A 22,432-nucleotide genomic window follows, 5' to 3' on the forward strand; every position below is an offset into this window, starting at 1 on the left:
GCCCATCTGCTGTCTTCATTCCTACCTACAGTACATAGTCCCTTCCCTCTCCTTCCAGAGTGGATAATCTCTTATAGCTTCTTTCATTGGTCCAATATCAGAACTAAAAGGAGAAACATGGACATGCAGGAAAGGTTAATTATTTTAACTTTTTCAAAATGTTAATAAAAATGTGTACTTGGCCTTTATTTGGTGAGTGTTACACTACACAGCCAAGTTTTATTTTTTGTTGGTTCACTTTAAGCTATTTGTCTACTTGGAGGTGAATGAAACAAATTCCTCATTTCTGGTTTTGTGGAGGACTGAGTTTGCAGAGCTGCAGTAAAGCATCAATTCAGATTTATTTCCAAAAAGCTTTAACCTCCTTTAAGGAGAGGTATTCTAGGTGCCTGCCTGTCTTGAATTGGGCTCTGCCTAGTGAAATTGACACAGAAAGCACAGTGTCCATTGTAGAGTTTATCAGAATAGTTTTGCTAATTGAACCCTTTATGTTTACATGTCTACAACAGGCTGGATAACTTCATTTGCATTAGGTTGTGAAAATTTGATGAATATAGACTTTTATATATAGGCCTGGTGGGCTACCAAAATTCCAACTTTTTCTTTGATATTTAGTAAGTCATCTTTTATTTCTCTAGGTGACAAAATCACCACATTTGAAACTGTAAATTCTTTGAGCTTAGGGACTATTTCTTTCCCCACCTTTATACCTACCTAGGAGGCCAGTACCGTGCCCAAACCTTGACAAATATTTTATAATGACTGTCAAATAATGTACTTCATCAGTGCAGAGATACTTCCCTCTGGTGGTAGCTGAGCTGCTATTAAATCAGAAGTGAGTTTTTGAAAAGTGCAATGCAAAGGAATTTCATGAAAACGTCTGTTAGATAAATTACATGTTGTTATTTTGGGAGACCTGGAAGAGGATAGAAAAAGGAATTGAGGGGCAAGAGAGAGAGTAACGATGAAACATTCAAGATTACTTGACCTTAAATAATCACCTACAAATAGATGTATTCCACTCATAGGAAAAAGTAGCAGACTCATTATTCACTTTACAAATTATTTTAATTTAAAAATCCAATTGATAAAATCGGAAAACGGAAATAACTGAGGTCTCACCTAACCACACCCACATCAACTGTATATATATAAATCTCTTAAAATACCTATTTACATTTTTGTTATAGATTTTTATTAAACTCACACCATGTGTGTGTATGTGATCAAATTCTAGCACTCAGAATACTAGAGTCAGTCATTGAACTATTTTCTCTTACTTTCACAATATTTAATAGCAACCTCTGCCACTTACTAACTTGTATGATTGTGCTGTGTGTGTGTGTGTGTGTGTGTGTGTGTGTGTGTGTGTAGCTACTCTTTAGGGTAAGCAAATGGTTTGGTCTATTTGGGGAATACTTTCAATCATTCTGCTTTGTGGAAAGTGCTTTCACTCAGAACATTTAGCATTTGATTCTTCTAATAAATAGCTGTTTATCCTTTGTGGCAACATGCAGTTTCTTTTGCCTTTTGAGCACAGATAAGCCACAAAGTTAGGAAAGGAAAGACTTCTGTTTACTCAGCAACCCTAAAGTTTACCAGTATCATTAAGGAAAATATGAGATAAGTAATATTTTGCTCTATTACACTCAACCTTTCTGTACAATAGTAGGATTTATCTGCCTTCGCGAAAGACTGTTATTTTACTAGTACTAGTACTTCGAAATGAAAACGGTCATTTTTTTAACCTAAAGGAAGAATTCTCATTCATTACTAAACAACTAAACAGCTTCAGCTTTCTTATGAGGTGAATCACAAATGATTATTATGACTTTTAAAATTTCTCCTGTATCTCTCTCATCTCAACATTTCCACTAAATAAGAAAATAAACTTTAAAGGCTACAACTTTATGTGGATATAGGATATGCAACTCCTATCCTTGCAAAGCATAAATTATTAAATGTAATGCATAATTCACAACTAAGAGAACACACCTTTCAAAGAAAAATGTTTTATGCCTGAGGATGAACTAATCCAGTTACTTTCAACTCAGTGAAGCAAAATTCCAGATTTGTATTTTCTTTGCCCAAAATACCTTACCTCTTTTACTCCATAACTCACATAAAATGAAAGCAAGTGTTTCAGTCCAATTAAAACTGTGAAATTACATAGAAATAAAACAGATTTAATCAGAATTTAAGTTTTCTAGTCTGCAGCCAAAGATAAAATGAAGATGGGGCATTGGAGAGAGAAAATAATAATATTGTTCACTCTCACTTCATTTTAACCAATTCAGTCCTGTCCATTTGACTATCTTGGAAAGTGAGGTTGATTAGGAAGACATAATGTAAAAAAGAAAAAGGAGTAGGAGGAAAAGAAGAAGGACGAAGAGGAGGAGGAAAAAACGCAATACTCTAACTTTTGAAAGTATTTTAAGAATAGATATCTTTCCCTTCTCCCCAAAAATATCCAACCAGCTATTTTTTTTCATCTATTTATATATAGAGTTCTGCTAACTATGCAACAGAATAAAATACCTGGACATGCCTTTAGGGTAAATGTGCTGTAGCCTCTTTCCTGCTGACAAATAGTTCAGAATAGAGTTGATAAAAGTGTTGTTGAGTATCTGGGGATGGGAATTATATAAAAACACATTAGGGAAACAGATTCTCTAGGTTTCTTTTCTATCTCTAACACTGATAAGCTGTATAACCCTAGACAAAGTTACCTACATTACTCTAAGCGTCAGTGTCCTCATTGCTAGAATGAAAATATTGGCCAATATCATGTTCAAAAATAGAGTAATTACCTTCTGTTCATATAAATATGGGATAGGGGCTGACAGTTGTATGTTTGTTAGAATTTTCAAAATTTCCATTAACAGAATGCATGACAAAAAGTGCCTTAAAAATAAGTGTTTATTGGCCAGACATGGTGGCTCACACCTGTAATCCCAGCACTTTGGGAGGCCAAGGCGGGCAGATCACGAGGTCAGGAGATCGAGACCATCCTGGCCAACATGGTGAAACCCCATCTCTATTAAAAATACAAAAAATTAGCTGGGCATGGTGGTGGGCACCTGTAGTTCCAGCTACTTGGGAGGCTGAGGCAGGAGAATCACTTGAACCCAGGAGGCAGAGGTTGTAGTGAACCAAGATCATGCCACTGCACTCCGTCCTGGCCACAGAGAGAGATTCTGTCTCAAAAAGAAAAAAGTGTTTGTTATCTGACATCACAAGAAATCTAGAGGTTTTAAAGGAGGTTAATTCATTAGTACAATAACAATGACAATGACATAGTCAGGGCTTTGGGTACTTTCCTTCTTCTACTACACTATCTTTGGCTTATCAACCATGGCCTGACTCATGGTCTCAAGGTAGATGTGGCAGTTTCGGCAAATTATGTTGACCTAATAACGTTCAACCAACGAAGGGTAGTAATCTACTATGAGTTCTTCTTTCATTAGATATAAAAAAGTTTTCCAGAAGTTTCTGTAAGTCTTCCCTTCAGATTCTGTTGACCAGGGCCAGGTCATACACCCATGAATAAAACCATGTTTGGTATAAAGAATGGTTAAAGAAGATGTCACCTTTCCTAAGAAAATGGAGGCTTATTCTCCAGTAAAATTAGGGGTTAGCCAGCCACGACGTGTGGAAGAGTAGATGAAGGTAGTGTCTGTGACAAAATGTATCATTACCAAGGACAACAGTGATTTCATGTATGGGTAAGTTTGGGAAACCCTGAACTAAATAGTTACTAGGGAACCTTCTCATCTACAAGATTTGGTTACTATATTTTAAGCAAATGATTAGAAAGTTGCACCTTCTAACATTTTAAATAACTTATTTAATACATGTGAATTATAAAAATATTATATCTTGTTCATTTTAAAAATGAAAGACCAATTACCTGGAAATGAATCACTGTGAAACTGAATAGTGCCGTGGACACAAAGAAGGAATATACTCCCCCTAGTGGAGATGCTGATCTACTGTGATCTTTCAGGAATATTCTGGTTCTATATCCAGTCAGGGAAGAAAAAATAACATTTATGGTAGGCTCTATCAGGATAGATAGATGGACAGATAAATAAAGAACTCTACTGGACTTGAGAAGATCCTTCAAGAAGCTCATAAACTTACATATATCACAGAATATATAACTCCCATGATTCAAAACCAGCAAACATATCATGCAAAATTTAGTTTTCCCTAGTCTATCTCTTAAGGAACCAAGTATACCCTGAGTGCTCAGAGTTTACTGAAGGGTATAGAATAAACATCAGAGCTATAGTTTGTATCCTAAGTGGTCATACCCTAAAATGACACTATATGACAAACAGAAATGTAAGCAGGAGTGCAAATTCTCCCAAGAATCCCTATTCACCAAAACTTTATTCATTTTTCTCTTTCTTTACACTGAAAAAAGTTACCTTTTAAAGTGCATAGTGCAGAGCAGGGGACAAAATAAAGGGGGAAGATGAGTAGGGCTATATGGCTGAACTCTAATGCTATGTTGGGAAATCATGTAGGCTAAATCATCCCAACTCATGGAACTGAGATTGAATTTCTTGTGAGTCCCTAATACACCCAGATGTCCTTGTTTTATTTCTATCCCTTGAAATCAGGGCATAGTTTGATATTTTATATTAAGCAAAATAGAGAAGAAGCAGATATAGATTAGTTGCCATAAGCTTGCTACCAGGCCTTTCAAAACTATGTAGAAAAATTGTCTTTGAAACCAGTGAAACTACTTTGGATTTCCCCCAACTTAGAAATTATCCATGAAAAACTACAAATCCATACCCTTCTTTCCTCCAAACAGTAAAATCAAAGTAAGTGCCAAGAGACCACGTGATTTTAACACAAGGGTCTCAGGAACATCCCGGCCTGGGGGTGAGTGCTTGAACGTGGAACTCAGAAAACTCAGATTTCAATTTTGCATCTACTTTGGAGTTTCTCTTCTCAAAAAAGCACTTAGTCTTTTGACCATTTTTTCTTTCCCTCATGAAATAAAGATAATATTTGAAGTAGCCTATCTTACAGATGAATAATGAGAATTAGCAAGATGATAACTATAGAGAATTTCAAAGACATTTAACATGAATTGAACACAAATCAGTTGAAGATGGTTGACTTTTTCCTCTTATATCATCTTTTGCTTTGCAGAAATGGCAGCATTATAGTCACATTTGACCTTTTCTTTGCCCAGTGGGTGTCAGATGAAAATGTAAAAGAAGAACTGATTCAAGGCGTTGAAGCAAATAAATCCAGCCAACTGGCCACTTTCCATATTGATTTGAACAGCATTGCTATCCTAGGTATCTTTGAACATTATTTGATTTCTTTGAATCATTAAACTATGAAATTAAAATTCTAGCAATATACCAGGGAGGAAATGGAATCATGCTTAACCTTAGGAACATGTCTTATTGCCTGAGGTGACACATTTACATGAAAAAAGTAAAATCTGAAGAAACCATATTTGAAGAAACTTAACAATGAGAACAAGTTTATAAAATATCAAATACCAAGGAGATTCTGAAAGTGTTGGCATGCATAGAAGTTTGTGGGTCTTATGCATTCTTTGCACTGGTTAAGCACACCTTAACTTCAGGAACTCTGTCTAGACATTGTTAGATTGTAAAATCTGGTGGCAAGTTCCGATCTCTAATTGAGAAGCTAAAAAAAGAAGAAAAAAGTAGAGTCAATGAGTTTCATCCTTTCCAATTACTTATTTATAAAAATTAAATATTTATTTTAAAATGATAAATAATTTTAAAGTAAGAATAAACCAAAAAAGAATATGGAACATCAAAAATAACAAAAAATATGTTTGCAAATGCTTAGATTGTTCCAAATTTTCCATTCTAACTATCCTTCTTTCAATTCAATTCAACAAACACGGTGTCCTTATTGAGTACTGTTGAAAACAGTAGTAATTTGCCAAGGTCATCCAGATTCAATCCCTTACCCGTAAACCTTGGGACCAAATACATTTTGGAATTCAGAAATTTTTGGATGTTAGAAAGCTAGCCAATACATAAATAGCTACACTAAGGGGAATAAAGAGAAACTCTAAATAGCCTACCTATTCAACGAGTTCAACTAGTTTTGCTACAAAATGAGATCAGTCAGTATATTTGCCTCTAAATCAAATACAAAAAAAAAAAAATGCAGGAGTGTTGTTTCTTTAATAGATATGAGATAGTGGATCTCTAGGTGCTTCTCTTCAGAGCATTGTTTCATCAAGCATAGTTTCGTTTTTCAGTGAGTCTCCTGCAACATCCTGCAGCTCCTGTTCGGCAAGAAGATAAATTCTTAGTCCTTCCTCTACCAATGGTTTGGACTCATGTCACAGTTGTTTGAGCAGGGACTGTCAATTTTGAATCTTTGATTCAGATGAGCTGAAAACTACTACCGGCTATTATTAGCTAGAACAGGTGGTTTACCTATCAACATTTTTGCTCTCCACATTAATCCTCTTTATGTGATGTCATTACTATCCCCAAATCAGGGAGAAGACCAAAACACAGATACTTTTGGTAAACGGCCTTTTTCACACAGTCATTTAGACTTAGGCATTCTGACCTCTGTGGTCTGATCCTGATGTCTGTGCTCTTAACCTTTATACTACTTTGTTTGTAATGTTTTTATCTTTGAACAATTTTAATCGATTGTTTTCATGGTCATTTTTCTTTTTTGGCATGGAAAAATAAATATTTTCATTTTTTATTTTTTAACTTTTAAGTTCAGGGTACATGTACAGGCTTGTTATGTAGGTAAACTTGTGTCATGGGAATTTCTTGTACAGATTATTTTATCACCCAGTTATTAAGCCTAGTATCCACTAGTTATTTCTCCTCATTCTCTGCCTTCTCCCACCCCCCATCCCAATAGGCCCCAAAGTTGTCATCTTCCTATCTCTATTTGAAAGTGCATTGGTTTCTGATAGCCTGTTCTGGCAAGCAAATTGACAGATATTCTGAAACTTATTTTTATGATTTCCTATATTTGGATCATCTGAGGAAATAGAGTTTGTGATTTTTGAAATTATATGTTTATTCAATGAAACCATATCCTTTGAGTTGATTTAGAATTAGTATCACAAGCATAATAAACTGTATTACAACATCAGCCCAAGAATATTCTCAACAAGTAGAAGTTACATTTAATTTGTTGAACTGTGTTAAAACACATTTATAAACATGGTACCAAGCTTAATTATAGGTATTTCAGTTTAATATCCATTTGTATCATGTAAATTTTCAAATTTATAAAGTTTTAAAATTAGTTAAGAATTACATAGATATCTTGAATTTTTGTATAACACACTGTCAAACATAATAAAAATTAAACCATATTCTTATGAAAAGTCACATAAATTTAATTTCAGTGTCAACACTCTACCATGTATCATTTACAAAACTTCAATAGGTTTTATAGAACCAACACAATTCAAAAATGATGAAATGCTGAAATAAACTAGTTAGTAGAAAAGAATATACTTCTTAGCCCACTTATCATCAATATAGTTTTGAATAAAAACAAATTCACCACATGATGATTTTTCATGAGATATGCTTTGATTTCCTTTATATCTTACATAGGTGAGTCTATACTTTTAAAACTATTAAACATGTTAAAGTTTGAAGAAAATTGCCAGCTTTTGTCTTTTATGTGCAAAGCACTTTTTACTTATATACCACTTAGTTCTAAGGAAATATTAATTATGTGAAAGATTGTTTTGCAATTGTTACCTTCATATCTTTTAGTGTAAAACAAGGGGTTCTAGGTATGCCAAGATTGGTGCATCATGTTATATTAGTTGGCTAAAATGTAAATTATTCTATGTAACTATGATTAATAAATAGATATCTTTCTTAGATAAAAAATAAAGCAAACTTTTTGCATAAGTAAGTTGTATAGAGAGAATATGCAGACTCTGGAAATTTATCAAATGTATTACAACCAAGTAGCAAATAGGAAGATTTAGCATGGGAGAGTATAAAATAGGAACTCCAAAGGGTCAGGTGTCCTTTGAATGAATATTCAAGTTGTACTCAATGTTTTGTAATGTATTTATATCATAAACCCATGTGTCAAATCAACTTGACTTTATTCCAGCATCTTTGGAGAATTTCTCTACAGTAAGCCCTGCAACAACTTCAGGTCAGTGTTTATGGCACTTTTTAAAATATAACTTAGTGATCATCAAACTCTATGACCTAGGAAAATATACATTTTTTTCTTGCAGCTATTTCTGAGGCATTTAGTCTTCATATCAAGTTATAAGAAGCTTATATTGGTTAGGAATAACATAGTTCGTAATATTATAATGTTTCTAATGCCTCATCACTTATGCCAAGGATATACATTTCCAATTTCAATGTTTCTTTCATATTTTAAAATTTATATACATATATATGAGAGACATATGAGTGTGTGTGTGTGTGTGTGTGTAAAATGTCTCCATAAACAGTTCCAATCATGGTGCCTTGGTGATGAAGCTATGGCACTTGTGAGGTCACTAAGGGTGAGATAAAGAAAGACCACTTTCAGAGTATATTTCACTTTGGAAAGGAGAATCCAGGCTTTATGTTAACTACTCTATTCCAGCATTTTCTTTACCCCATCTTTCGAGCTACAATTACAAAGCTTCATAGTTATAAAACTATGAAGATACTACTTTTGGTATAATAATCATGACCATTCTTATAATATTTGAAGTCTTATTTTTTAAGCCATCCTCTTTAGCCCAGGTACTATATTTTACAAACATTACCTGTTTCAATTATTAGAGTGATTTTGTACAGAGGTCATAATATTTTTCTATTTGAAAGAATAAATTAAATAATAAGTAACATGCCCAGGGTCACACAGCTACTAAGTGTTAAACTCAGAAATCAAAAGCAGTTCCTTCTGATTCCAAAGCCCATGGTCTAAGCATATCCCATGTTTCTCTTTCATATACCATCAACTTCACCTGGAACATTTACGTCTATGGTCATTATGAGATTAGTGAATACTCGTATTTAGTTATTGATCATTGAATAGCCTTGTCTTCTTTAGTTAGAAAATAAAAGATGAGTTAAAAATCTAAAAACCTCTATTCTACAACTCTGAAGACATCAAAACCATAAAAGATTTATTCTTAAATCCAAATACAAATGACATGCTTCTAAATGAATGAGCACTAATAATTTATAACAACTTTTTAAATTCTTAGGTTAATTATTATACAGCATGAATATACAATAAACTCCTGGTAATTCGTTTGAAATATATAATAATTATTTTAATATAATTTATTTTCCAGGCAAACTAACAACCACCAGTCATCTGGCAACTCCAGGTCAGTTTTAATAATATTATTTTTTTTGAAAGAAAGTTTCCACTTACATTTTATTTTAGGCCCCTGAGGAGTCTCTGATGCCTTAGCAATAAATATTGCACCTATTTTATAGACAAGAAACCAAAAGCATCAAAGTTTGCAGTTTAGCCCTGGATTTCACCAAAGTAAACAATATATTTAGGGCTAATGCCTGAGCTGTCAGATTTCACTTTTATCCTCTGTCTATTATTAACATAACTGTGATTATCTATTGATAAGAGTGTCACCAATAGGATCAAAAGGTTTTCAACTAAGGAAGCAGATTTTATCAGATATTATGATTTTTTTTTCCTTTGATTATTCTCTCTGCATACAAGTTAGACATGCTTGCTTTCTCCTGTTAACACAGTACTTGTGGCCAAAGCAAAACCAAAGTAGCCTTGGATTCATTCATTCAAGAATTTTAAGTATCTACTTTGTGTCCACTCTCAGTATGTATCTTTGGTGTGCCAATTTCTCTGCATTTCTAGGAATTGTCTGCTGTGCTTCTGTCTATCAACTAAAATACCTTCTCTGGTCCTGACTTAATCTTCATATAAAATGTCCTGGGTGTGTCACTAATCCCTTTAAGCAAATTAAATAAAGGCAATATTGTAGATCTTCATATAGCTCCCAACAATACCACTACCATGTTATACTATTAAAATTTACATAAATATTGTATACATAGAGGGAAAACATTTGTAAAATTATAAAAGCCATTCTTAGCAAGGATAAAGAATTCTTGCATAAAAATTGTTGGTGTAATATTTGAAAAGCAAAGCAATACATAAATCAATCAAAATGCTTTAGAAAACAAGCTGTCACAATTCTAAAACCCATGAAGATCTATTATGATAGCATAAGCCTGTCTGCAGTTGTGTTAGGTTATATCCAAACAGCAGCACAACATATTGACAAAAAAAAAAAAAAAAAGCCTGCCACTGAGCCCACATTCCTGTGTCTAATGTGGAGAATTATTTACACCCTCTCAAATCCCCTTCCAACACACTTTGAACAAATGCTTTTGGATTGATAATGGCTAATTCTTCTGCTTTCAAAGTAAACTGAATAAGTAAGATAAATATATTTTGAAAACTACGTTCCTAAAACCTTGAAAGTCAGTAACAAGTATCCAAATTAATGCCATTTTTCTATTTGTTTAGAGATTCATCAAATGATAAATTCAAAGTCATTAGGGCCCTCTTAGTTGTATAAAATGTCCTAATAGTAATATGTAGAATGTGTTAGGTAGAAACAGTGTTTTAAATAAAGCAAGAAAGCACTGGACTTAAAAGAAGGTTTTTGCCTTTACTATTCTGAAGACATACCTGTTAAAAATATAAAGAGTTGGCTGAAACATCTGCCCAATTTCCTCTGAGCAAAGAAGGAAATGATGAATGAGGGGTCAGAGAGCATGGGAAAGTGTGCCAGCCATATTTTTCCCTCCTGGTCAGTGGAGCAGAAATCTTCTTTTCTACATGGAAACACAGAAATGGGGGACAGTGTACACTTAACTCTGTCTTTCACATTTTGTATAATTGATAGTCAAAATAAAGATCAAAATGTAACATAAATTCTCAATCACTAAAAAGACATGGGTGAATTCACGCATTACCTAATTTCAACAATCAATTTATATGTATGTGGCAAGCTATCTAGCCTATTTGAACTTTACAAATTATCTGAAAAGTAGATTAAAATACATTTCTTAGAGGATGATCATAAGAATTGAAAGAGAGAGAATACAGACACCCACTGTACCGTGGTCAATATGATGACCCCCACAAAGGAGCAGGAGGAACAACACCAATATTAGATCCCTACTCCTTCCCCCTTCTGAGTTTGATGAAACAGAATCAAACAAAACAACTATCTGGATACTTTATTTAAAAGATTCACAAAAAACTTGTTTAAATTTAAAACAAGATTATTATACTGGGTAATGCTCACTTTGATCTGAACTTTTATTTCTGCAAAAACACTTTGTTTCTAAACATTTCCTGTTATCAGAGACTGTATTGGATTACCTTAATCAATTCTCAAAGTATTATTATAAGGTAAGTAGGTGGTGAAATATCATATTCTTTTTCTTTTAAGTGAATCTGTGTACTACATGAGTGCCCAATCATCCTTGCCGTTTATTCCTCTCATATGGCAAGATACTATGTATTTATAGAGGGGAATGAGGCAATTAAATGTGAAAACTGCATTTTCCAAGCAGTAATTTATTATGAATATGGCTTTCAGGGATTTTAAGTTTATTCTCATTTTTATATGCCTGGAAGACAGAGTTTGAGAAAAATCAACAGATGCATGCATCATATACCTGATATTAGTACCGTTATAAATTCTGCCACAGAGAATTTTTTGTGATAATGGTACAAAGTTCATGAGGATTATGCTCTATCATTCAACTGCTTTTGTTGCCAATGACCTGTCAGTTTTACTAACCCACTTAGAACATTAGCGGAGAAGGACTGGAACTGAGGTGACATTACACAGATTAATTTCTGGAGCGCTGCAGAGTGCCTAGATGGGGTGTTTTGGCAATTGTTCCCATGTTTGAGGGATTTCTAGACTACAGCTTGTTCTAGTCCTTTGTTACTTACTGTGTAGGCAATAGCTGCAGAAAACAAAAGTTTCACTATCATGGGCTTTCTCAGTCTCATAAAGTATGTAATCTTGCTATCAGTCCACTGTGTGAAAGAGTTTGAGGACTGAAGAAAAAGAATAATTGGTTGATTTAGTGAAAAACATGAAATTGGGCCAAAACAACCTACGGTAGAATGATGTTCCCTGATTTAATTACTTTAAGACTGAGATGCAGAGATTTTATCTGATACCAAATGTCTGGTGACTTTAAGAATTGCTCTTTTTCTGCACTTGAGAAAACAACATTTATCTATTGCTAAGCACTCCTCCGACTTAAGACATTCCTACCCACATGGTATCAAGACTACTAAAGAATCTTTCTACCAATAATTACATTTGGATTGAAAAGCCACAGTCTTGCTTACAATAAAATTTAAAGAAAACCTAAATTTGTTCTGTACAGTAAATGAGAATTTCTGTAAAGTGATATCTATTTTCCAATATATCACAGTGAAATAAAACTGGTCTCTCAAGGCAAACATTCATGGATGAAGATTCTGCTTCTTCTATTGAGTAAGCTATCAGGATCTTGGGCTTAATTTGTCTTAACCACTTTTGGCCACCAAGTACTATTATCCCTTTTCAAATTGTAGGGACAATAAAAATCTGTGATTTCCAAACTATGGTTTCAATTTATCATGTTGTATGTACCATCTCTTACAAATTATTTGGAAGGCAAAACATAATGAATTTTAGTCGTTTTACTCTCCACGATGCCTAGCACAGAGACTGCTCTCAGTAGGCACAGGAGGCTCCTAGTGTCAAATCACTGGAAATTGTTTGGGCATTGGATCACTCTGAAATAATCCTCTCTGAGTGCATACTGAATTCTTCGTGTTACAAATACAAATGAATAATTAAAGACTTCTGTTTGCAGAATTGCAATATAATTCACTGGTGTGTTTTCATAATATGTCAAAAGTTAGTGTCCTGAAGGTAAAATACCACAAAGATTACAGAAAACAAGTGCACTTTTCCCCACTGAGTTAATAATGCCTAATATTAAGGAAATTTGATTAGTTTTTAATAAATGAAACCAATTATTCTCTTTGTTTTCTTTAACTAGAATTGATAAACTCCTTTCCTAAAAATTATCTGTTGGGAAGCATAATTTGGTACAGACTTCTTAAAAAAAAGAAATATTACAACAAAAATTAAGCAATGAAATGCAAACCAAGTAATACTCAAGTCAAGAACTCTGGTTTGAGAGTGCAAACCCATTTAAATTAAACTGGCATCTGGCTAGGTGTAACAGCTAATGTTTTAATTGATTTTTGTTAGAAATTGTAATCATATATATTCATGTAGGAAATGAAAGAGAGAGAAGAGTCAGTAAAAATACAATTTGACAAAAATTTTAAAACTCACTACCATTGTATAAGAATGACATTCATATTTTTCATATTAGTTTTAATATGGAAAACTTCTGTTTCCTCATGGACCAAGTCAGTTGAAGAGTGTTTATGAAACAGTCTGGAGAGAGCCAGAGTGCAACTTAAGGGTACCTCATATTCCAACTTAAATTCAAAATACTTCAAACTAGACTCAGTTTATAACCCCACAATTTGTTCATCTCATAATCACTACTGCAGCTAATGGCCATTAGTAACCCAACCAGTCTCTTCAGTAATTCAACTGAATTACTTAGCATCCCATTCTCCACCTTCACTAATCTTGTTCAGAAGCACACGTGGTCACTGAAGCTCATCAATTTTACCTGTAAAGTAGCAACTGAGTCCATGGCCCATCTCCTCTGCCATTGTGAGACTTCTGCTCTCATCTTTCATGTGGACCCTTGAAACAGCTTCTCGAGTCATCTTATTCAAGTGATGTTTCACATGGTCCAACAATTGCCTTTAGGAAACTTGGACTGGTCATATTGCAGATAGATGTAAAATCTTCCAGTGCCATCGCCTATTGAAAAATATCTCTAACACTTAACAAAGATAAAAAGTTTTGCTAGAATCTGGTACCAAACTCCTTTCCTGCTATGCCTTCCATAAACATCCCACTGTCTAGGTTAATGAGACTCATCCGTTTCTCACATATTGATGTACTCCTGACACATCACTAAATACATTCCATATCTCTCTCCTCCTGGTGCATTTCTAGGTATACATCAAAAACTAATTTAAATATGACCATTTCGGTAAAAATGTCTTTAATTCTTGCCTTAGAAGGAAACTAATTGCTTAAACTTTGATGCTCCCATAGCACTTTTTAAATCTCTCTCTTTAAAATATAATTTGTAAATAAATAAGTTCCCCCACTGAACTTCAAACTTCATAAAAAGAGAGAGGCTCTGCCTTACTCATTCTTTTATCTCCATCTCTTAAAATTCCATGACAAAAATGTGTACAAAATAAATACTTGTGGGGTCAATAAATGATTATTCATGAGATTAATCGAGTCCAAGTAGTATCACTTGCTGGTGTGGTTTTGGGGTCCAATCTAGAGTTCAACAGATATTGAACAGAGACGTGATGCATCAGGAACTGAAGCTCCCATGAGAAGCATTAGGACAGCCAAAGTGATATATGTTCGTAGCTGTATCCCAAATTCGTCTTTGAAATGCTTAATACTTGGAATTCTATTAGCTACTCATAAAATAAGACACAGTTTTAAGTATAGTGCTTTCTTTGGTTTATGTATTTATAAAGCACATATGAGATTCTATCAAATATTATGCCTTTTCTGGATTAACAACTCAATGGTTAAGGACTTTTGATGAATAGCTCTTAAATATCAACAAATATATGCATTTGAGTTTATTAAATAATATTTTTATTATTATTTATTGTTTTCCTACGTGGGAGTACTCTGTCATTTGAGAATGGCTTTGATCTTTACTCTGTCCTATAGGTTTAGATGTTGGGTGTTTCATGAATTTCCCCATTGGTTTATATTCATTTTAGTTACAGCCAGTTGCAAATGTCTAATTAGGCTGTATGTAAACTCAGCAAAAATTTACACATGTTTTTAGTTAAGAAGTAACTTAGTAGGTTCATTGACACAGGCATTTTTACTTTTCCAATTAATTTTATAGAGCAGAAGGAGAAATTTCAGATTTTCATATTTTTAAAACCCAGCAGATGGCAGTAGAGTTCTGGCTTTAAGATTAAGAACAATAACCAAAAAGAAAACAAAAATGCTGATGAGTTAAAGATCTCCAAAACTTTGCACTGTCATTGTTATAATATTCAGAGGCAAAAGTGTTCAAATTTCCACATTGGCCTAAAATTTTTTAAAAAGTCTTTATCTTGTAGGCATATAAGAATGTGGCTTATTTTCGGAATTGCTCTTAAATTTTCCAAGTTAATTTCTAGAAGTAAAATGTGTTTCTTGGTGCGTCTCTAGACTTAAGTTTATGAAAGTGGGACAAGTGAAGGACACGGCAGGCTGAGAGGTACACATTGTTCGGATCCCCTCCAGAAGATGGCATGAATGTGCTTATAGTGTACCCACTAAGAATCTCTGACCCCAAGAACAAAGAGAGACTGAACAGAAATAGTCATTGGTTTCTTCATTGTTCAATGTCACAATGCACTGGGAATTTTAAGTGTTTATCTTACTTTAAAATGACTTTGGTTGGTAAATGTACTCTATGGAATGGAAACGTTGACTTAAGCCACTATATTTTCAAATAATAAGCTTATGAGTAAATGAAGTGGCTGCTAGATGTTTCAGATTATGACAAGCTTTCCAAAATTGTCCCTCATGAAATTTCAAAATTTAAAATGCTCTAATTTTAGAAATGATTGATTTACAAATGAAATAAATATTCCTATGGCAGTTGAAGAATATACTTATAAGGAAGAACCCCAGTGGCAAAAAGGCCTATTAAATATTTAAACATTGTACATATCTCATCAATTGGAAATTAATTTCCACTGTTTTTTAAAGGAAATGTCTCAGTAGAGTGCCCACCTGGTTCAAGTCCTTGTGCTGACGCTCTAACGTGTATAAAAGCTGATTTATTTTGTGATGGAGAAGTAAACTGTCCAGATGGTTCTGATGAAGACAATAAAATGTGTGGTAAGTTCTCCCCACTACTCTCTGTCCTTCTGTTTTATCCTCCCTCACTGTAGACACACAAACACACACACACACACACACACACATTCTAATCTCAAATATCTGAAACTACTGAAGAATGAGCTATTTAAATAGCTATTTTTATAGTATAATACAAAATCTAAAAATAATTGTATTAATATTTTCCTAAACTTTATAAATAATATTAGACATGCTAATTAATTAAACAGAATTCCATTTGATCACTACAGAAAGGAAGATGTGATTAACAATGTCTGTCATAAATGTGGGGATGAGTGTTGCTAAATTTTCATCTCTTCTCTATGTTAAGCTAATCCAAACTATTATGAATTTGACTTATTCGATAAACATTCTCACTTCTTACTAATGGTTTTCATGCTTTTTCACTATCGTATCAGTCTTTTTCTTTCAACATTTTAACAGTACCTAACTCAATGAGCACCATACTAAAATTTTGACTGTTGCTTTTGTCTCTTGTAGTTCTATAAATAATAGAAATAAGGTATGAATAAGAACTTAATGCCTCATAAGTAAAACTTCTGTGTTTCATTTGTATATTTTGGCATTTTTTCAGTGTTAATGATAATAATGTTATTTTACTATTATTATTATTACTATTTGGCACTTAAGTAGCAGTTACCATATACCAAGCATGGCTCTAGTTGATTTAAACTACATGTTTACTCTTTAGCTTATTTCTTCGGCTTATTTCTTCATGTTATAGCTGGATTCCACTTAGGAAAGTTTACTAGAAAGCAGCATCTAAATAGGTAATTTATTTTTGTGTGTAACACATTTAAGAAGATTTCCACATAGAACTACAATAGTTCTCCCTTTTTAGCAGTTTCCACAGTTTCAGCTACTTACTGTCAACCACAGGGCACAACAGTAAATGGAAAATTCCAGAAATAAACAATGCATAAGTATAAAGTTGCACATCATTCTGAGTATTGTTATAATTGTTCTATTTTATTAGTGATTATTGCTGTTAATCTCCTATGGTAGGTGTGTATGTGTAAGAAAAAAAAACATAGTATATATAGGGTTCAGTACTATCCATGGTTCAGGCATCCACTGGAGGTGTTAGAATATATCCCCTGTGGATAAGCGGAGACTGCTGACTTTGGATAAGTCTAACTGATATTTTGTTTTATTTAACAGAAAGTATTAACTGCACATTTTTTGGTATGGCTTATAATCAGTTTTAAAACTATCAGTACAATTAGTGCCCAAACTGTGTTAAAAACCGTAGTTACTATTTGCTACACTTTTCTATTATTTGTTATACTTTTCTCATCTCGCTTGACAGTAATTAAAGAGGAATATTCCAATAACGATGAAAGTTTTAAAAGCTACCTATCCAGTTAGTACGCATTTTAAAAGCCAGGCAGTTAGTCTGTTTCCCAGTACCAACTCAACGAAAGGCAACTCTACTACAGAGACTCCCACTAAGCCATCCCAATGCAAATGTTCTTGGATAAAATTCAGACCTTTAAAGTTTAACTACATGCTCTGAGGTGCACTCAGAACATATTGGAAGAAAGTGCAGGCTGCAGAATATTTTTAAATCTATTTTATATAACTAAGTTACTCAAAGAAGAAGAAAGCAATGTTCTTGCTTTGCTATCGCTTTCAGGCATTTTCCAAAATCCTTTCAGGGAGAATATGATACAAGTGTGCCATCATGAGGTAACAAAGGTGATGTTGATTTCTGTTTCAAAAATAATAGTGTACGTCAACTTAAACACATGGCTTTAAGCCAATATAATGATGATCAATATCCTTAAATAGAGGAAAAAGCGTAACTACCAAAATACATGAATCAAATATTGAAAAATGTACTGCACCTATTATTTTGTTATTATACTCATGGTATTCATAATTTTCATGATGAACTAATATAGTGCATATAAAAAAGAACCATAGGAATATCATGCAAGTGTGATAATTTGTCCTAAAATAAGTTTTAATGCTATGAATCATCTTTCTGAGCCATTCTAAACTCAGGAGATGAGCCTCAGTATTAGAATGGAAGTAATTATCTAAGTTTGCTTTAAAAATATAGTCAAACTGCATTGTTACTTTTTAGTATCACAAAGATTTTTTTGTTTATTGAACCTTAGTAGTGACCAACCTTTCATGTCACTAACTCTCAAGCGTGCACACCGTCACTTTCCATTTTTTTGATTCTCTTTTTTGTTTGTTTGTTTAAAGTAAGTTGTGTCTATTTTGGTAAATAAACTCGAATTATTTGTGGGATACTATTGTTTAAATCAATCAATTAATCTATTTTTATCCAGAGAGAATTTAAAAGTACAAGTTGCTTTATTCATTTTAAGTTGCTTCATTCATTGACTATGGTGAGCCCACAAGCCTAATGACTTTCAGCACCAGCTCAAACATCCAGCAGCATTATTTCCACCTGAAAGCCACTGTCCATCAATCTATATTCACGGAAAAAATTATAAAATTAATTTAAGATAATTTTTCCAATATGAAGTTGACCTTTACTCTCTCTCTCTCTCTCATTGATTTATTTACTTTTATGCTCCAAGTGGGAGCTTTAATTCTGGTTTGTGTTATAAATAGAGTCATATTAACGTTGTCTTCCTCATGCAACTTCCTCTTTTAGTCTTTAGTTATTTAGGTTTGCACACTTACATCTGACTATAGCGGAAACAAGATTTCTTTAAATTGTCTTTGTCTTCTGATTAGAATTACATCAGCAGGAAAGTTCACTTTTTAGCTGACCTATGAAAAGGAAAGATGCTGATTCACAGCCTTTAAGCCAATGCTTAACTCTTTGGAAGTTGGCAAGTGTTCTCATAGTTTGCATACATCACGTGTGTATGCATAATAGAGCTTGGTGGCTAAGCATAGATTATGTTTGATTTACATATCCTGGAGATTTCAATGCCATGAGCAAAGACACAATTAGTGAATATTCAGCCAGCAGAGGGAGCTCTTCATTCGTCCTAAGTGCATACCCTTATGAATTCCATCCCATTACAGGTAGCATTTCTGATAATGCAATAGAATGACTGCTACTATTTGACAGGCTCATTTATCTTCTACTTAGATTTTTTTTTTCTGATGCTGCACTAGAAAGCACTGCACAGTCTAAAAAGTTACAATCCTAAGTTCCAGCCATCCTACTCATCCACAACTGGGTCATATATTTTTTCCTGAAAACCTATCCTGCTTCATTCATGGTCATTTGTACTATTAGGTTCTCCAGAAACATCCTGAAATTAAATGAAAAAAAAAAAGGATGAGAAGGTGCCTTACACAAGCCTCTATCTTGACATGATAATATTTTGGCATTCTGAGTGTTGCTATTAGAAATAATTCAATACTACTGTAATTTTATTTTAAACACGTTTAGGAATATTTTCTATATTTGCTTGAATGCAGGAATTGACTAGAGCCTCATTAGAGCAGAATTTGACCTGTGGAGTGTCCATTCCCACTAAAACTTAGTAACGTGACAGAATACTGGACAGGAAAATTGATCATATTCTTTAGGACATGCTAAATACTATGACAAACAATCTTAACAATTTATGACAATAACAGTTTACTTATCACCTATATCACAGTGCAAGAAAAATGGCGAATGGCTGTGCTCTAGGCATTCAGGATGTCTGCTCCTTAATTGCCACTCTCTTTGCCCCCAGAGTCCTCTACTGGATGCTTTACAACCAGCTGACTGACAAAGGAAGAATGTTACAGATATGTTCAGAAACCATATTTGGAAATAGACACAGTGACTTTTACAATCGTTCATTGGCCAACTCAGTCACATGACCTTATTTGACTGCAAGGGATTTGGGGAAGCGTAGTTTAGTTATGTGCTCAGGAAAGAACTGAAACAGGGTTCATCAAACGTAGAACCATCTTTGAAACTCGAGACATAACTCAGCTTTCTGGAAATCATGAATCACATTGTGCAGCACAAAGCTACTGACACCTTTCCCAAAAAATGCGTAGTGAACAGATGGGAACAATGACTAAAATTTTAACAACTTTACAAACAGGTTTTACGAATTCTTAAAGGGATCTTGTTTTGTTCCCTTTCTCTCTCTCTCTGTCTCTTTTGCGTCCCCATTTGTTCTGGAGTATTATTGCAAGTGTGATCTATACTCTAACTTTAAGAAGATGGAAATCTTTAAAAATTTTTCTGTTTCTTTTATTTATGCTTTCCCCCTGCTTTTCAGTTCAAAGAGTGGGTGATGTCATTGCGATAGTGATAGATGCATATATATATTGTGATATTAGGCAATATACCACAGTATGCTCTAGAAAAAGACTGCCTGGCTTTCAACTGCCGCTTGTAAGCTAGGAGGCCTTATGGTAGTTATTTAATCCATATATGCCTCTGTTTCCCCCATAACTTCATAGAGGTGTTACAAAATTACATTCATACATATATAATAACTTTGGAAAATGACTGGCACATAGTTAACACTCCGTAAATGTTGGCAGTTATATTTTAGCACTGACAGGATTGAGCACCCTACCTCATGCACTGATAGGATTGAGCTCTCTATCTCATTGCTTCCAAAGTACTGTAACTCAAATATAAACTTCCCAATAGCAGTAGACGTTACTACACTGCCTACGATCTTTGAGTCCACAATATTTCTCGACAAACTGTAATTTAAAAGCTTTATATATCACATAAAATGCAAGCAATACCATTTTCATTTTTATGGTCTTTGAATCTAAGGCATTAATTGCCCTACTTGTTTGGCATAGTTTACAGTGAAAAACAGAGTTGAGGGTGAGAAAAGAGATTTGCTCTAACAACTAGAAAATTATTTAGCAAGTCATTAAAAAGTCACATATTTTACTATTTATCTTCAACTCATGACAAATGAGACTTAATTTTCTTTGTTTGTTGCAGCGATTATTATGCATAAGGCAATTCAGTTAACAAACCACTATTTTTCCTTCTTTCCTGTGGTCTGTACTGGATTGTTCAGAAATTAATCCTTGCTTCTTGACTTATTTTCTTTTCTTATCTTCATTATTTTTTTCTTTTCTTTTTTTCTTCTGGGAATCAGGTTGCCAAATCATAAGCTAATGCAATTAATTCTTAGGTCATTGTTTTTAAGCAGACTTTGAATAATAAACTTAAGTTACCAAAGTAAATTTTTATGCACTTCAAAATATATATATGCCAAAAAATAGCAAAAACCCAATAAACATATAAAATTTTTATCAAGATTTCTATTTGCTATCTAATTTTTAATGTATTTATTCTTATATACATAAAATATTTTGTCATAAAACAGCTCATATTATGTAATTTGATAGAATCACTTTATAGTTTTCCAATGAGCTTTTTCATAGCTCAATTTAGAATTAGCTTATTCTAAACACTCAGATTCCAAAAATGGCAAATTAATTTTAGCATATTTCTTTGATTTTTCTATCCTCCATTAATGTTTCTCCATATGAAGAATTTTTAATCTACGCAGAGAAAAAGAGCACATTGTAGGGGTCATAATTTTAGAATACTGTGTCAACATAACCAAGTAACTAACTAGAAGGAAAATAACATAAGAAAGACTAAAAATTGTGAAAATCAAGGTGGATTTTTGCATATACTATACATAGCAAGTGTATGAAGAAAACAAAAATCTGTAAGTTATGGCTCCTGGTTCATGCCTTCAAGAAGATTTTAATCTATTTGTAATCTATTCAGATATAAATTAAAGGCAACTAATAATGCATGACATTAAGGAGAGGTTCATGAAATAAATCTGAAAACTAAAAGAGGAAAATGAGTAATTATGGAAAGCAAAAGTCTTAATCAGGAATATTGAATGAAAATATTGAAAATATTGAGCTAGTTATCTCCCAAAGGAGCAAGAGTAATGAACTTTAAAAGATGGACTAACCCAGATTTGTTGGATGGAATTATGTACAGGCCATTAGTACTATCACTTTCCTGGCCTTAGTCTAATCTTTTTCAAGAAAACATAGCACTTTGTACATATATTTGAAATTCACCTAGCTCCAATTTAATTATAAAAATAAGACCAAAAAAATGACTAGTTATTTGTCTAAACTGGCAGGTTTCAATTCAGATATATTTATTTCCTTGCAAATATGGAAGAATACACTTAAAGTGCAGCTTGGGAAGTGTGTTTAGAAAGACAGTGCTTTTGGACATGAAGCAGTGGCTCACGCCTATAATCCCAGCACTTTGGGAGTCCTAGGAGTGCAGATCACCTGAGGTCAGGAGATCGAGACCAGCCTGGCCAACATGGTGAAACCCCATCTCTACTAAAAATACAACAAGTAGCCAGGCATGGTGGCAGGCACCTGTAATCCCAGCTA

The 22,432-nt window shown here is 33.6% G+C and overlaps 1 protein-coding gene across 1 annotated transcript in view; it reads left to right on the forward strand.

Moving 5' to 3' along the window:
* Window positions 1–22,432, forward strand: part of TMPRSS15 (transmembrane protease, serine 15) — a 135,809-nt gene that overhangs the window by 14,820 nt on the left and 98,557 nt on the right. The window contains exons 4-6 of the mRNA XM_011926526.1: window positions 5,170–5,321; window positions 9,320–9,355; window positions 15,932–16,063. Of these exons, the coding sequence (XP_011781916.1) occupies window positions 5,170–5,321; window positions 9,320–9,355; window positions 15,932–16,063 (320 nt within the window). The remainder of the gene's footprint in view (window positions 1–5,169; window positions 5,322–9,319; window positions 9,356–15,931; window positions 16,064–22,432) is intronic.

The sequence above is a fragment of the Colobus angolensis genome, unplaced genomic scaffold (genome assembly GCF_000951035.1).
Source record: "Colobus angolensis palliatus isolate OR3802 unplaced genomic scaffold, Cang.pa_1.0 Scaffold69, whole genome shotgun sequence".
Lineage (NCBI taxonomy): Eukaryota > Metazoa > Chordata > Mammalia > Primates > Cercopithecidae > Colobus > Colobus angolensis.